At 51.3% G+C, this 16,807-nt stretch overlaps 2 protein-coding genes across 2 annotated transcripts in view; one reads left to right on the forward strand and one right to left on the reverse strand.

The window, feature by feature from the left end:
* Positions 1-7,035, reverse strand: part of NR1H3 (nuclear receptor subfamily 1 group H member 3) — a 19,574-nt gene extending 12,539 nt beyond the window's left edge. The window contains exon 1 of the mRNA XM_007999795.3: positions 6,975-7,035. Coding sequence (XP_007997986.2) covers positions 6,975-7,035 — 61 coding nt within the window. The remainder of the gene's footprint in view (positions 1-6,974) is intronic.
* ACP2 (acid phosphatase 2, lysosomal) lies at positions 7,012-16,787 on the forward strand. The gene is made up of 11 exons (XM_007999749.3): positions 7,012-7,163; positions 7,703-7,798; positions 8,110-8,196; positions 10,126-10,278; positions 10,388-10,486; positions 10,566-10,655; positions 11,093-11,225; positions 12,600-12,682; positions 12,797-12,903; positions 13,022-13,197; positions 15,840-16,787. Exons 1-11 carry the CDS (start codon positions 7,050-7,052, stop codon positions 15,971-15,973), a joined length of 1,272 nt encoding a protein of 423 aa, XP_007997940.2. The 5' UTR covers positions 7,012-7,049; the 3' UTR covers positions 15,974-16,787.
* Positions 16,788-16,807: the final 20 nt, after the last annotated feature.

Here is a 16,807-nt window from a genome sequence, read left to right on the forward strand (position 1 = left end):
CAAGTTACTTAATGTCTCTGAATCTTTGTTTCCCTATCTTTAAAATAGGAATATTCGAGCCAGCAATGGTATGTTGAAAAATAAATAGGCTGGGCATGGTGGCTCATACCTGTAATCTCAGCACTTTGGGAGGCCTAGGCAGGTGGATCACTTGAGGTCAGGAGTTCGAGACCAGCCTGGCCAACATGGCGAAACCCCGTCTCTACTAAAAATACAAAAGTTAGCCAGGCATGGTGGTACGGATCTGTAATCCCAGCTACTCGGGAGGCTGAGGCAGGAGAATCACTTGAACCTGGGAGGTTACAGTGAGCCAAGATTGTGCCACTGCACTCCAGCCTGGGCGATAAAGCGAGACTCCATCTCAAAAAAAAAAAAAAAAAAAAAAAAAAAGAAAAAGAAAGAAAAAAAGAAAGAAAACATAGGGATAGTAGTCATTTTTACCACACAAGGTTGTTGTGAGATTGAAACTACAGATCACGCTGGGTGCAGTGGCTCATGCCTATAATCCCAGCAGTTTGGGAGGCCCAGGCAGACGGATCATGTGAGGTCAGGAGTTCCAGACCAGCCCGGCCAACCTGGTGAAACCCCATCGCTACTAAAAATACAAAAAATTAGCCAGGTGTGGTGGCACATGCCTATAATCCCAGCTGCTCGGGAGGCTGAGGCAGGAGAATGGCTCGAACCTGGGAGACGGAGATTGCCATGACCCGAGATCACGTCATCGCCCTCCAGCCTGGGCAACAAGAGCAAAACTCCATCAAAAAAAAAAAAAAAAAAAAGAAAGGAAGAAGGAAGGAAGGAAGGAGGGAAGGAAGGAAGGAAGGAGGGAGGGAGGGACTACAGATTGTATCACAACGTGTGGCACACAGTAAGTGTTCGAGAAATGGCACGAGTTGTCATCACCCTCCCAGTTCTTTCAGTTGTGGGTGTTCCCATCGCCTTAACTCAGTGGATTTTGAACTTTGTACTTGTTTCCATACACAGCACAAACCCTTCACTATCTTTTCTGGTCCTTAGAGCAGCCCTGGGAGGAAAGCAGAGTAAGTAACCTGAGCTCCATTTGACAGAGAACACTGAAACTCATGTGAGGGCCCTTTCCAAGACCACACAGTTAGTGGCCCGGCTGGGATCAAAACCCAGATGTCCTCACTCCAGTCCCTTTGCTGTGTCAGAGTCCAGGACAATCTTGTCTTGTTGCATCTTGGGCCAGTGAAGTGCTAGAATGGAAGCAGCCAGGGCTGGTGGGCTACAGGGGAGAGGCTGAGAACCCTGCAGATGCTCCAGTCCAGATGTGGGAGGCGAGGAGCTGAGGTTACTGCTGGTCATTCACCCCCTGCCCCATTCCCAGTTTCCTGCTCATGGGCTCTTCCTGTTTTGCTATGAACTCCAGTTCCCATGGGCCCCACATTAAAGCACAGAAGGACGGGGGCCAGGGCAGGCAGCCAAAGAGACCAAAACAGATGAACAGGGCACCAGGGAAAAGAACAGAGGAAACAGGGAAAGAGTGGACGGGGGTGTGGATGGGACAGAAGGGACCAGATGAGGAAAAGTTGAAGGCTGAGGCAGAAGAGGAGCCTGGTTGAAAGACGGCAGGGAGCACAGGGTGGGACATGGGGAACAGGCGGGGGCTGGGGAGCAAAGTGTGAGAAGACAGCAGGCTGGGTGCTGTTGCAAAATCTGCCCATGTATTCATTTTCACATTTCAGAAAAGCCCCTGTGACACCCCCATCTCAGACTTCTGCCTGCAGCTCTTGCTCTTGTTCCCCCTCATCACAAGGTTGTCCCCTCCCAAGGCCCCCACCCTGGTCTGGGTATCTCTGAGTCACAAGCATAAGGCTCTCCATTCCTCTCGCATGTGTTCCCTCTCTGATTTTCACAAGGCCCCAGCTGTCCTGGAAAAGCAGAAACCAGGGACTCTAGTCACTGAGAGACTGGCACTGTTCTGTCCCAGCACCCACATCACCAGTCCAGCTCCCTCCTCTACCTCCCTGCTCCCAGAAGCTCCAGCCCGGCAGGGCAGTCAGAGATGTCTCTGAGATGCCTGGTTTCAAGAAACTCAGGAATCAATGGTCTGGGGCCTGGTACCCTATCTTCTGCGAGCTGGGAGAAATCACTTTCATCCACTTTGTTCTTCAACTCCTTCTCCTGACACCTAGTCTGCCCACAGGTGGCTTCCCAGGACCCAGGACCACACGCAAGCCCCATCTGGATGGGGGGCACCAGGCTAGGGCCAACTGCTGAAAAAGTAGGTTGGGGACCAACTCCCCCAAGCCAGGTTGGCCTCAGCCTCATCTCCTGTTTAGAAGAAATTACAACCAGGACTTCAACTGCCAGAGCTGTCCTACCAGGTTACAGCTCAGAAACCCCAACTGTCATCCCTACAAAGAGGGAAAAGGAGAGGAAAATGGGGGAAGACCAAAACCTGTTGGCAGTATTTCCACGGAGTTTCTGGAGACCAACCACTGAGACTTGCTTCAAGCCAGGGCAAGCAGTGAAGTGATCAGCGGCCGGAATCACGTTCCCATTTTGCCAGCCCCACCCCTGTGCCACAGTCCCACCAGCTTGCAGTTGTTAGGTCCAAAGTCGCCAGTCCTATGGGCCTCTTCTATGTTTCCTTGGCTCCTGCAGGGGGCAATGTCCCTGGGAACACACTCAGGGATCTACCAAGTCACAAATCTGGTCCCCCAGAACCTCCACAGGTTTCTTCTCACAGCAAGGAGAAACTTGAAGCAGAAACAGGAGCATTCACCAGCCACGGTCACAGGTACTACTGGCTAACTCCCCTGAAAGTACTCATTCCCATGAAGCAGGCTGCAGGGTAAGCTCTGCAGGAATGGACGAGGGCAACTGCTTCTTGTTCCCTCCTTCACCGTTCTGGAAGGGTGGAAAGTGTGGGGATTATCTTGCAGATCACTGCATATCTACTCAAGTGACTTCTGCCCAACCTTCCAATCACAACATAGAGAATAATCCAGAAACCTGGATTCCCACACCTGAGTTCAGAGATGATACAGAAGGCAGAAAGGAAAGATGTAACATTGATTTCATGCCTACTACATACATTTATCTTTATATGCATTATTTCATTTATTCTCACAGTAAACTCTAAGAGATAGTTGCTAGCAAGGGGCAAATATCAAATTTGAATACAGGGATAAGACTGGGTGTGGTGGCTCACACTTGTAATCCCAGCGCTTTGGGAGGCCAAGAAGGGCAGATCCCTTGAGTCCAGGAGTTTGAGACTAGCCTAGGCAACATGGTGAAACCTCACCTTTACAGAAAAACAAACACACACACACAAATTAGCCAGGCGTGGTGGCATCTGCCTGTAGTCCCAGCTACTTGGGGGGCTGAGGTAGGAGGACTGTTGGAGCCCAGGAGATTGAGGCTGCAATGAGCCATGATTGTACCACTGCACTCCAGCCTGGGTGACAGAGGGAGATCGTCTCAAAACAAAAAAACAAAAAAACAAAAAAACAAAAAAAAAAAACAAGTTTAGCTGATTCAAAAGTTCGAGCTCAAGCTTAAACAAACAAAAATCACAAACACACTCCATTATATAAAACTGGGCTGGGGCCGGGCATGGTGGCTCACACCTGTAATCTCAGCAGTTTGGGAGGCCGAGTCAGGCAGATCATGAGGTCAGGAGATTGAGACCTTCCTGGCTAACACGGTGAAACCCTGTCTCTACTAAAAATACAAAAAAAATTGCCAGGCGTGGTGGTGGGTGCCTGTAATCCCAGCTAATCGGGAGGCTGAGGCAGGAGAATCACTTGAACCTGGGAGGCGGAGGTTGCTATGAGCTGAGATGGCGCCATTGCACTCCAGCCTGGGCCACAAGAGCAAAACTCCATCTCAAAACAAAAAAACAAACAACAATAACAAAAAACTGCCTCTTCAGATGGGAAAAAATGGCGAACGTACCTGGATTTAGGTTTGCTTCTGCCAACACCGAATAAGGTAGCGGTTCCTGTCCTCACCTTCAGAGATTCTGATTTATTTGATCTGGTATAGGCCCACATATCCATCTATCTCACCATCTACATGTGTGTGGTATTTTTGTTTTTGTGGGGTTTTTTTGCATCTGTAGTTAGGAACCAAAGTATAAGGACCACAGAATCATCTGGCAGAAAATGCAAAAGCTGGGGGCAAAGGAAGAAGAAACTAGGGCTCAGCTCCAGGCTCTACTATCTACTTGTGCTGTAACCCCCACCCTTCCTGGAATAGTTTCTCCCTATAAAAACTGAAATAATATCTGCTTCATCAGTCCCTCCCACGTGGGATACTTGCACGCACAAAGAATACAGACATATTTGAGCAAGTGGGAAGAAAAGCAAAAGCTGAATTTGAGAGATTGCTGAAATTTGGTGAGCCAAAGATTTACACCCTGAAAGTACAATGGCTAGTTTGCAAGGAGAGTAAGAGGCCCATTAAAACAAAACACTCAACCCCTCTCCCCGCCACTAATATGCAGCATTCTGCCAATTACCCAAGCCCCCTTTATTTTATTTATTTTTTTTGAGACAGAGTCTCGCTCTGTTGCCCAGGCTGGAGTGAAATGGCACAATCTTGGCTCACTGCAGCCTCTGCCTCCTGGGTTCAAGCAATTCTCCCCTCTCAGCCTCCCGGGTAGCTGGGATTACAGGCGTGCTCCACCATGTCTGGCTAATTTTTGTATTTTTAGTAGAGATGGGGTTTCACTGTGGTGGCTAGGCTGGTCTCGAACTCCTGACCTCAGGTGATCTGCCTGCCTTGTCCTCCTAAAGTGCTGAGATTACAGGTGCGAGCTGTGCCTGGCCTAGGCCCTGTTTAGTCCCACTAATGTGAAAAGGTTTCCTTTGACAGATACCTCTTTATTAAAAGTATTTCGGGATCACCAATTACAGTTTAGTAATGCAGTTTGAGTAGCCTGCAAGAAGCAGCCCATTATAGACTATTTAACTGAAAACCACAAAACTAGACTTTTAATCCATTCTCCTAAACTGTGAGTTTGGGCAAGTCACTTCCTCTCTTTAGGTTTGTTTCCTAAGCTGTGAAGTAAGACGACTAGGTTAAATCAGGTATTCAGAGATGCTGATTTATGAAACCTCTAGTAAATGGTCTTTGTGAACCATTTGGGATTATATGCAAAATTCCATGTGCGTGTTATATGTGTGAACATTTTTCTGGAGGAGAGGTGCAAAATTTTCATGTGATTCAAAAGGGCTTGTGATTAAACAACAAGGTTAAGAACTATTTGGCTACCCAGGCTTCAGCTCTTATTCTATTTGCTTCTCAGCCTCCTCCACAACAACTCTGGAAGCAAAGTTTAAATCCTGAAGTATATATAAATAATTGAATCTGGAGTCCTAGGGCAAAATAAGGACAGCTAATTCTGATCTTTTTTTTCTTTTCTTTTTGTTTTTTTGAGACACAGTCTTGCTCTGCCGTCCAGACTGGAATGCAGTCGCACCCTGATGGCTCACTTTAGCCTCAACCTCCCAGGCTCAAGGTGATCCTCCCACCTCAGCCTCCCGAGGACCTAGGACCACAGGTGTGTGCCACCACACCCAGCTAATTTTTAAACTTTTTTTTTTTTTTTTTTCTGTAGAGATGAGCCCTTCATAAGCTGCTCAGGCTGGTCTCGAACTCCTGGGCTCAAGCAATCTTCCCACCCTAGCCTCCCAAAGTGCTGGGATTACAAACGTGAGCAACCACACCAAGCCTAATCAGGTTTTTTTTTGTTGAGACAGAGTCTTGCTTTGTCGCACAGGCTGGAGTGCAGTGGTGTTATCTCGGCTCACTGCAACCTCCACCTTCCGAGTTCAAGCGATTCTCCTGCCTCAGCCTCCTGAGTAGCTGGGGTTACAGGAGCACGCCACCACACCCAGCTATTTTTTAATTATTATTATTTTTAGTAGAGATGGGGTTTCGCCACGTTGGCCAGGCTGGTCTCGAATTCCTGACCTCAGGTGATCTGCCTGCCTCGGTCTCTCAAAGTGCTGGGATTACAGGCGAGCCACGGTGCCCTGCCCAAGCCTGATCAGTTTTGTTTCTCAAAGATCTGAGGAGATTTGCTTCCAGTAGGCAGATCTGAATCAAAGCATCCCCAGGACCTACGATCTGACCTTCTGCAACCGTCATATTAGTCACAAAGTCCTGAGGCGAAACTGGCTGCACCTGAATCCTAATGGTCAATGCCAAGAGGGCCACTGATTCTGTGTAAACCGCATGTACTCCCACTTTATGATATGCACCTGCCCCTTACCTCAAAATACCTCCCCACTGGTCTGAAATTCCTCCCCTAGGGATTCAGTGCTTTGGGTTTGGAAAGTCTGAACATCCTATGCAACACAACTCCTTTGGGAAGAGGCATGACGTCTTGACTCTAATTAACTAAAACTTGGAAGCGGAGGGGAGGGAGGTCAGGGAAAGGCCTGGAAGGGAAAGTGAAAGGGCCACTGAAGCTTCGTGCCGGGCAGGAACGGTAGGCTAGACTAGAGGCAACCTCAAGGACACAGGAAATCCAAAGGGTTGTTTACATACTGTGCCCTGCACCCCAAGCAAAACGTCTCCTAGAAAACAGGGCCAGGGCTCAATCCCCTCCAAAGGCGGGGGCGCGGAGAGAAGCGACCTCTGCTTTCCCGTCCCTCGCCTCAACTCTGCACCCGCTCTACCTATGGGGTCAAGCCCGGAAGCACCCCGGCTGGAGGGGACGCTCGCGTTCCAGGACATGGTCCCGCCCACTGCAAGCGCCACCTTGGTAAGGGATTTCTCCTAGCAGAGGCAAACGCGAACTTAATGCCTTCTTGATCAAGATGAGGTCTTCGAGCCCTGTCTGCCTCGCCACGTTGGGCTATGTGCCTACGCTTCTCCGCCACAGCCAGATCGCGACCCTCCTGCACCCATTCCCACCGAGATTGCGCCTTATCTCCCAACCCCAGCTCATCCCTAAGTAAGATGGCGGCGAGCGCACTTCCGGCGTGTGTCCTTACGGGTGCGTCCGGGCGGCTGCTTGCAGGTGCCACCCAGCGGGTTCCAGCTTCTTTGCTGCATAGATTACAACGGTGATGGCGGGCAAGCGGTCCGTCTGGAGCCGTGCGGCTCTCCTCCAGCTCCTTCTCGGCGTGAACCTGATGGTGATGCCGCCCACCCAGGCGCGGAGTCTGCGCTTCGTTACCTTGGTAATGAGAAATGGGGTCACCAAAGAGTTCCCTGAAGCTAGAAGGGCAAAGGCCAGCTGGTGGGGGTCGGGAATCTTGGGAAGGAACAGCTGGTTTAGGAGAGGACGACTGGCCTGTGTAGTTGGGAGGCTGGGTTCAGGATTGACGTGGAGCCCTGGGTTATGGGGGTCAGGGTGACCGAATAGGTCGGGGTGAGTCTGCCCTGACACAGGGAAGTAGTCAAATGGTTAAGACTCATCCCTAAAGAAGCCTTTGGTTGTCTTTTTTCCCCAGTTGTCCCCACCACATACGTTGCTTTCACTTCTCTTTTCCCTTACCACCTGTACCTTGGCTTTGCCTGTGGTCTCCAGTGGCATTGCTTAGCCAAGTTAGAGTGTCTGGAATCTGGAAGAAGTGACTGACTCCTAACTGGGGTCTTTTGCAGCGAGTAGGCTTCCCAAAGGGAATGAGACTTCCTTCCCTAACATGGGGCAAAAGGTAGGCTCTGGGTCCCTATCGAGATGCTTCTGACCTATAGGCAAACCATTTTCTTCCCTCAGCTGTACCGCCATGGAGACCGTTCACCAGTGAAGACATATCCCAAGGACCCCTACCAGGAAGAAGAATGGCCCCAGGGGTTTGGTCAATTAACCAAGGTGGGTCAGAAGCCAGCCTTTCCTCAGGATGAGCTGTAGAATGAGTGATGTCTAGAGCAGGCTACAGAACTTGGGGCCTTACTAAACTGCCTTTTCCCATGTGGGTGCTGACTTTGACCAGATTTCATAACCTTAACCTCTGTGCCCATGATATTGCCGTGCATGACTGGCCACTTAATGAAAGACTTCTGGGATCAGATTAATTGACTCCAGCAAAGGGTAAACCTGGAAAGCAACAGGGCCTAAACCCCATGGGGCTTGTGAGCCACCCCTTCCCTCTAGACCCTCTTAACTTTTGGGTTTGCCCACAGGAGGGGATGCTACAGCACTGGGAGCTGGGCCAGGCCCTGCGGCAGCGCTATCATGGCTTCCTAAACACCTCTTATCACCGGCAAGAGGTAAGCTTGGGAGCTCCAGAGGCAAGGGGAATGGGGTATGCTGCCCTCATCTTTTGCTCTCAGGGAGCCTAAGGCTAAGGCTGGGCACTTTGGCCTCCTTCTTGTATTTTTGGTTACAACTACAGGAAAAGACATCTGAGAGCTGTCTGGAACAAAACCCTAGGAGCTGAGTTGCCCCTGCTTGGCTAGGAAGAGGCAAACCTGATTAAGCATCCAAATTCAGCCTTACAGGCGGGCCTGGCAAAGTGGTTTCTGACTCTTTGAAATCACAGCCTTTCCATCCAAGACATTTATTGAGTACCCATTAAAGACCAAGAACTATGCTAGCACTTTGTGTTCAGTGGTGCACCATAGAGATATGATCTCTGTCTTCATGGAGCTTAGAGTGTTGTGGGGGTATCTGATGATAAACCAGACAGGGCCAAGATGAAAGACAGCGGGGAAGACACACGTAGATAGGGCTTGTCTTTCCTTGATCAAGATGAGGTCTTCGAGCCCTGTCTGCCACGCCAGGTCACGCTACATTCCTAGGGCACATCAGGGAGGACTGGCGAGTGTGCCTGCTCCTTGAGTCCTTGCCCTACCCTAGGGATGGGGGAAGCTATTCCTCTGGTTACCACTGTCAGCCTCAGCTGTGTCAAGAGTCCCTAGATATTGTTAATTGTTCCCTTAAGGCCCAGCTCTGTCCTGAGCTTGTCCTTCCCCAGTTTCCTCCTGCCTTTTCATGAGCCACTATCTCTGAATAAGCTCTTCAAAATATTGTTTATTTATTTATTTATTTATTTATTTATTTTGAGATGGAGTCTTGCTGTGTTGCCCAGGCTGGAGTGCAGTGACATGATCTTGGCTCACTGCAACCTCCGCCTCCTGGGTTCAAGCAATTCTCCTGTCTCAGCCTCCCGAGTAGCTGGGATTACAGGTGTATGCCACCATGCCTAGCTAATTTTTGTATTTTTAGTAGAGACAGGATTTAACCATGTTGGCCAGGCTGGTCTTGAACTCCTGACCTCAGCTGATTTGCCCGCCTCGGCCTCCTAAAGTGCTGGGATTACAGGCATGAGCCACCGTGCCTGGCCCAAAATATATACATATATTTTAAAGGGGTCTCACTCTGTCACCCAAACTGTAGCACAGTGACTTAATCATAGCTCACTGCAGCCTCAAACTCCTAGGCTCAAGTGATCCTCCTGCCTCAGCCTCCCAAGTAGCTGGTGCCCGCCACACCTGGGTCATTTTTTATAGAGACAGGGTCTCACTATGTTGCCCAGGCTGGTCTCGAGCTCCTGACCTGAAGTGATCCTCCTGCATTGGCCTCCCAAAGTGCTGGGTTTATAGGTGTGAGACACCAGGCCCAGCCCTTTATCTTATTTTTTCTCCCTGGTCTCTAAGGGTCATCACTAGAGCCAGTTTCTGCCCCAAGGACCCTGATCTAGACAAGGAGAGAGGTGTTGTTATGAAACCAGACAGACCAGAGAGCCTTACTGATTGAGTCAGCACTTTTGACTGGGAGGAAGGGGTATTCAGTTAAGGCCATTCCCACAGGAGTTCTTCACAGAGTGGTGACAACCCCCAGTGGAGTGTTTGGGGGACGGGGAAGGCCAGAGGCCAGAGGGGGGTGAGGGCCAGATGCATGGTAGGTTTACAGTTTGCTGGGTGACCATCAGGAACCAGTTCTCCCCCAGGGCTCCACTTTGGGGTGACCAGGACTTCCCACCCCACAGACACACGCGCGCACACACACACACACACACACACACACACACACATAAGGCTCCACTTCAGGGTGACCACAACTTCCCCACCACACACGTGCCTGCGCAGGCACACACACACACACACGACTCCAGGGTGACCAAAACTTTCCCACCACACACGCGCGCGCGCGCGCGCGCGCACACACACACGTGACTTGTGTTGCTATCTCTGCAGGTTTATGTGCGAAGCACAGACTTTGACCGGACTCTCATGAGTGCTGAGGCCAACCTGGCTGGACTCTTCCCTCCCAACGGGATGCAGCGCTTCAACCCGAACATCTCGTGGCAGCCTATCCCTGTGCACACTGTGCCCATCACTGAGGACAGGGTGAGAGTGGCCAGCCCTTCCCTGGGATGGTGAGGGGACAGCTGTGGCCGTGTGCCTGCTGATGCCAGGCTCCTTTTCCCACTGCCTGTTTCCCCGCTTCGCTCTACAGCTGCTGAAGTTCCCGTTGGGCCCATGTCCCCGTTATGAGCAGCTGCAGAATGAGACCCGGAAGACACCAGAGTATCAGAATGAGAGTTCTCGGAATGCAGTGAGTAGGGGCAGAGGTGGAGATCGCCATACTGTCTTTTCCCCACAAAAGCACTGAGATCCTGATCCATTTTTCATAGCAATTTCTGGACATGGTGGCCAACGAGACAGGGCTTACAGACCTGACACTGGAGACTGTCTGGAATGTCTATGACACACTCTTCTGTGAGGTGAGCCCACTAGAGTGCCCACTGTGATCACTCTTTTTCCCTTCAGCAGGCCCAGGTCACCAGGACGGTAGAACACAGTGCCTGATACCGTCACGCCCCTGGGGAGGTCCAGGGAGGCTGTGCTTGTGAAACACGGGAACTTCCCTCACGGGTGACAGAGATCCTCAGAGTGGGAAATGGTTTATTAATTGTCAGCAGTCCTTGCTGCTCTCCACCCAAAGCTCCTTTCTGCTGAGTCTCACTTTTTGTGCCTGAGCTTCCTTTCCTGTGCCCTGCAGCATCCACACCGTCTGCCATGTCTACTAGTTCCAGCCCCTGTGCCTCTGTCTCCTCTCCCTCCCTCACACACACAGGCACCTTCCCACTGGGGAAGAGAGCTGCCCCCTGGAGAGGCTGGCCTAGGCCTGGGGCGCTAACCTGCCCACTGCGATATACAGCAAACGCACGGGCTGCACCTGCCGCCCTGGGCCTCACCCCAAACCATGCAGCGTCTCAGCCGGCTAAAGGACTTCAGCTTCCGCTTCCTCTTCGGAATCTACCAGCAGGCGGAGAAGGCCCGGCTTCAGGGGGGTGAGTGACAAAGACAGCATGTCACTCCACTCCTCAGGACCCTAAGGCGTTAAAAATCTGCTGTGGGAGCTTCTTACACACTTCCCTCTCTACTGAAACACTCCCTGCTCTTTCAGAACCAAATTCCCCTCCTCATGCCGCTAGTCACCAAATTTCCCCAGTTCTCTTCCTTTTCTGCCATCATATTCTTTTTAAAAGAAATTATTTATTTATTTTTCGGGGGGACAGAGTTTCCCTTTTGTCACCCAGGCTGGAGTACAATGGCTCGATCTTGGCTCACTACAACCTCTGCCTCCTGGGTCCAAGCGATTCTCCTACCTCAGCCTTCTGAGTAGCTAGGATTACAGGCACATGCCACCATGCCTGGATAATTTTTGTATTTTTAGTAGAAATGGGGTTTCACCATGCCTGGCTAATTTTTGTATTTTTAGTAGAAATGGGGTTTCACCATGTTGGCCAGGCTGGTCTCGAACTCCTGACCTCAGGTGATCCACCCACCTCGGCCTCCCAAAGTGCTGGGATTACAGGCATGAGCCGCCGTACCCAGCCTATTTATTTTGAGACAGAGTCTCGCTCCGTCACCTAGGCTGTAGTACAGTGGCACGATCTTGGCTCATTACAACCTCCACCTCCCAGGTTCAAGTGATTCTCCTGCCTCAGCCTCCTAAGTAGCTGGGACTACAGGTGCCTGCCACCACGCCCAGCTACTTTTTGTATTTTTAGTAGAGACAGGGTTTCACTATGTTGGCCAGGCTGGTCTCAAACTCCTGACCTCTGGTGATCTGCCCGCCTCAGCCTTCCAAAGTGCTGGGATTACACACGTGAGCCACCACGCCCAGCCCCGCCATTCATGTTCTTAAGTTTCGCCCACATCAGAAAACCCTCCCTCTCCTAAATGAATAGCTGCCCCAAGAGAACCAGTGGGGGCCATTTTGAGAAGGCTGAGAGTAATACACATGCCAGCTTCCTCATTTGAGCACCTAAAGGCTTGCCTGCTGTCACACCTTTTTGACATCTCAGTTTTCAGAGCATATGGTAGTTACCCGGGCACGGATCCACCCACTGTGTACTCTGAAGCAATCTTACGTTTACATTTGTTTCAAACTGAAGTGCTTCTGTAAACACAGGCAGGTTTCTACATCCGTGTTGAAATATAGGCAAATACTTTGTTTTGTCTTGCTTCCTTCTATACATTTGACAGTTCTTAGAGAGGAGGGGTGCCACAGAGTTCTTACATGGTCCCTATGACACTAAAGAGTTCTCCGTGTAGGGGATGAGGCCCAGGCCTGGCAGAGGGTGAAAGGAGCACAGATAGGTGGAATTAGAAGGCAGGGGTGGCTGTAGCCGGCAACACCGGGGACTTTTCTCCTTCAGGAGTCCTGCTGGCTCAGATAAGGAAGAACCTGACCCTAATGGCGACCACCTCCCAGCTCCCCAAGCTGCTGGTTTACTCCGCGGTGAGTGCCTGCGCTCCCTAGCGTGCTGTGTCAGGCAAGGAGATGGATTTCTTCTTTGTTCAGTTCCTGCGGGTGTGGGGAACAATGCTGACGGGGAGCCTCTCTCCCCCGCAGCACGACACTACCCTGGTTGCCCTGCAAATGGCACTGGACGTCTACAATGGCGAACAAGCCCCCTATGCGTCCTGCCACATATTTGAACTGTACCAGGAAGATTCTGGGTGAGTGGAGCTAGCAGTGTCCTCTGGAGAGGGCCCTCAGGAGGTGGCTCGGGGCAGCCCAAGGACCCCATGACAGGCAGGCTGGGCAGCTCCCATGTTGCCTCCTGTCGACCCTTAGGAATTTCTCAGTGGAGATGTACTTTCGGAACGAGAGTGACAAGGCCCCCTGGCCACTCAGCCTGCCTGGCTGCCCTCACCGCTGCCCACTGCAGGACTTCCTTCACCTCACGGAGCCCGTCGTGCCCAAGGACTGGCAGCAGGAGTGCCAGCTGGCAAGCGGTCCTGCAGACACAGGTGAGCTGTCACCAGACTCCTTGCTAGTCATGCCCCAGACCAACCTGCAGTTCACATCCTCAAATCTCAAGAGCTGTCGCACTCCCAGTCATCTGACTGCATTTGCTAGGAGTTCCCTCCCCGACCCCAGACCACTTTATACCTTCTCCCCACTTCTCACCCTCAGGTGATGTCTCACTTATATCACCGAGAAAATAAGAGGCAGGAGAGAATCGGCTCGTTCTTCCACCACCAGCTCCACCAGCTTACTTGCTGGGGAAGCCACTGCTTAGGATGGCCTCTCCACCCGCGCTCGGGTTCTCTCTCCTCACCTCTGCAAGGAGCTCTGACGCCTCTGCTTCTCTACTGGATCACTTCCCTCCCAAAAGCCCATTCATGACCTCTGAGAGCCACCTCTTCCCCAGCCACCAGCCTCTTCCCTCTCAGAATGGAATCCTCGAAAGAGCTGCCTAGACTCTGGCTCTGCTTCCTCACTGCCTGATCTCTTAGACTCACATTAGACAGTCTTGTGTCACCTTCCACTACCCTGAAGCCACTTGTCTGGTGACCAGTGACCTCCTCTTACCAAAGCCAGTGACCAATTCTTAGCTTCTCTCACCTCTCAGCAGCATTACATAATTGGCCACCCCTTCCTGAAACACTTTCTTGGCTTCTCCTGACTTTAGTTGTCCCTTCCTCACTAAAGAACGGATGACCCAGGACTCATCCCTGGCGCTTTCCCCATCTGTGCACACTCCCAAGTGATCTTATGCAGCCTTATGACTTTATGCCCATCTCCATGCTCACTTCTGTCCTTACACCCTCACTCACAGATTCACCACCTCTTCTCTGAGCTAGACTCATATCCAGCTGCCGACTTGAGGTCTCTATGTGCACGTTAAGTAAGGCATCTCAAAGTTGCAATGTCTTAAACCAGATGCTTTTCCTTCCAAAGCTGCTTTTCTTCCAGGCTTCCTTGTTTCAGTCAATGCCACGAGTCGCCTAGTGGCACAGTATAACCCTTGGAGTCATTCTGCATACCGTTTCTCATACCCCTCATCCAGCCCACTGCCAGATCAGCTCAACCTTTCAAATATTAATACGTGCTCTTGCCTCCACAGTCCAATCTACTGTCAGCTTTTGCCTGACCGACTGAAGTTTCCTAGTTCTTTCTGGTTCTATTCTTGTCCCTCCCAGTCTTTCAGCACAGCAGAGTTAACTTTTTTTATTTTTTTGAGACGGAGTTTTGCTCTTGTCACCCAGGCTGGAGTGCAATGGCACAATCTCGGCTCACTGCAACCTCCACCTCCCGGGTTCAAGCGATTCTCCTGCCTCAGCCTCCTGAGTAGCTGGGATGACAGGCATGCATCACCACGCCCAGCTGATTTTGTATTTTCAGTAGAGACGAGGTTTCTCCATGTTGGTCAGGCTGGTTTCAAACTCCGGACCTCAGGTGATCCGCCCACCTTAGTCTCCCAAAGTGCTGGGATTACAGGCATGAGCCACCGTGGCCGACTGAGTTAACTTTTAAACCAGTTCACACTACTGTCCTCTCAAAATTTTCCAATGGCTTCCCATCACATGTAGAATAAAATCCAAGTTCTTCACCATGGCCTTCCAGGCCCTACTCCATCTGGTCTCCTGCCCCATCTCCTACATGCCCTTTGCTTACTCGCTCTGGTGAGACTGACTTTCTTGATGATCCTAGCACATGCCAGGCTTATCCGCACATTTGGGCCTTTTGCCCTTCCTTCCTGTCCTCTGCCCCATGACACTCTTCTCAGATCACTGTATGTCACTCATTGACTCCAGGTCTCTGTTAAACTTCTCACTTCCTCAACGATGCCTTCCCTGCTGACCTACTTTGCTTTGTCTCTCTGTATCACATTCGTCACTGACCTGTCACTCCTTTTTTTTTTTTTTGAGACAGTGTCTCATTCTGTCGCCCAGGCTGGAGTGCAGTGGTGTGATCTCGGTTCACTGCAGCCTCCGCCTCCCAGGTTCAAGCAATTCTCCCGCCTCATCCTCCTGAGTACCTGGGACTACAGGCGTGTACCACCACGCCCAGCTTTTATTCATTTTTTATTTTTTTGAGATGGAGTTTTGCTCTTGTTGCTTAAGCTAGGGTGCAATGGCAAGATCTCAGCTCACTGCAACCTCTGCCTCCCGGGTTCAAGCAATTACTCTGCCTCAGCCTCCCGAGTAGGTGGGATTACCCGCGCGCATCACCACACCCGGCTAATTTTTTGTATTTTTAGTAGAGATGGCATTTCACCATGTTGGCCAGGCTGGTCTTGAACTGCTGACCTCAGGTGGTCTGCCCACCTCGGCCTCCCCAAGTGCTGGGATTACAGGTATGAGCCACTGCGCCCAGCCAACTTTATTTAGTAACGATGGGTTTTCACCATGATGGCCAGGCTGGTCTCAAACTCCTGACCTCAGGTGATCTGCCCGTCTCAGCCTTCCAAAGTGCTGGGACTAAGGCATGAACCACTGTGACCAGCCCATTTGCTTATTTATTACATCCCCTCTCCTAGCACGTAAACTCCATGAGAGCAGGGACTCTGTCTTGGCCACCTCTGTGTATCTCCTATATGTCAGAACAGTACCTGGCATATGATGGAACACTGACATGACCTTTCTCTTGCCTCCCCCATGCCCAGAAGTGATCGTGGCCTTGGCTGTATGTGGCTCCATCCTTTTCCTCCTCATAGTGCTGCTCCTCACCGTCCTCTTCCGGATGCAGGCCCAGCCTCCTGGCTACCGCCACGTCGCAGATGGGGAGGACCATGCCTGACAACCACTCAGCCCGCTTCCCTCCGCCTCCTAGGGGAGGTGGGCTGGGCCCTCGCTCCTGACTGTTGCTGCTCCCCAGCCCATGGACGGGAGATCCTGGGTTGGGCCTCCCTCTGATGACCCCAGCCAGATGAGCGAGTGGGGCTCAGCGTGGCCCGTGGTGCCTGTCACTCAGCATTCCCATGCCTGATGTTTACCAAGTGCTGTGTTGGACACTGGCTTTCTCCAAACAGGATTTCCCTCCTCCACGCTCCCTACACACCTGAGATGTAAACTGGCCGTCAGTGTTCACTCAGGACCTAGGATTAGAAAATGGCAGAGTTGGTGCTGGATCCACCTTGCGCTTCTATCAAGTCCCGTTCTTTTTCCTCCAGCCTGGAGTCTTTGGCAAATAGCTCAGAGGACACGGTCTTGCCTCTCAGTGCTTATTTTAGTGAGAAAAACAGCAAATACCAGGGGTACAAATACTGGCTCCCAAGGAACTGGATCACCCAACAGCCAGCCAGCCACATTTCCCTGTGTCTGGCTAGAGCCACCGTTAGACTCAGACAGAATGCTTCAGGAATCTTTGTCACCCCTTCAACTGGAGCAGGACGGAAGGGTGTCTGTACTTGGGAGGGAGTGGGGAGTAATGGGAGGGGAGTCGCTTGTCACATGGAATCAGGAAACTGCTCTCCCTCAGCTGGGCTGGGGTCTCCAGGGACCTGAGGTACATGCAGGTTGTGAGCTGGAAAAGAAAGTTCTAGACTGTGGCCCAGAATAGGGCTGGGGCAGTTCCCAGAGAATGAATAGTGTTGTTTCCTATTGGACTGATAGTGCTGTTTCCTGTGCCTTT

This window comes from Chlorocebus sabaeus, chromosome 1, assembly GCF_047675955.1.
Source record: "Chlorocebus sabaeus isolate Y175 chromosome 1, mChlSab1.0.hap1, whole genome shotgun sequence".
Classification (NCBI taxonomy): Eukaryota; Metazoa; Chordata; class Mammalia; order Primates; family Cercopithecidae; genus Chlorocebus; species Chlorocebus sabaeus.

What these genes read in the sequence shown, in the direction of transcription:
- ACP2 (XM_007999749.3), top strand. Translation starts at nt 7,050, where the DNA reads ATGGCGGGCAAGCGGTCCGTCTGGAGCCGTGCGGCTCTCCTCCAGCTC. An exon ending in ATGAGAGTTCTCGGAATGCA is followed by an intron (nt 10,487 to 10,565) that starts GTGAGTAGGGGC and finishes CATTTTTCATAG; the next exon opens with CAATTTCTGGACATGGTGGC. An exon ending in GAAGGCCCGGCTTCAGGGGG is followed by an intron (nt 11,226 to 12,599) that starts GTGAGTGACAAA and finishes TTTCTCCTTCAG; the next exon opens with GAGTCCTGCTGGCTCAGATA.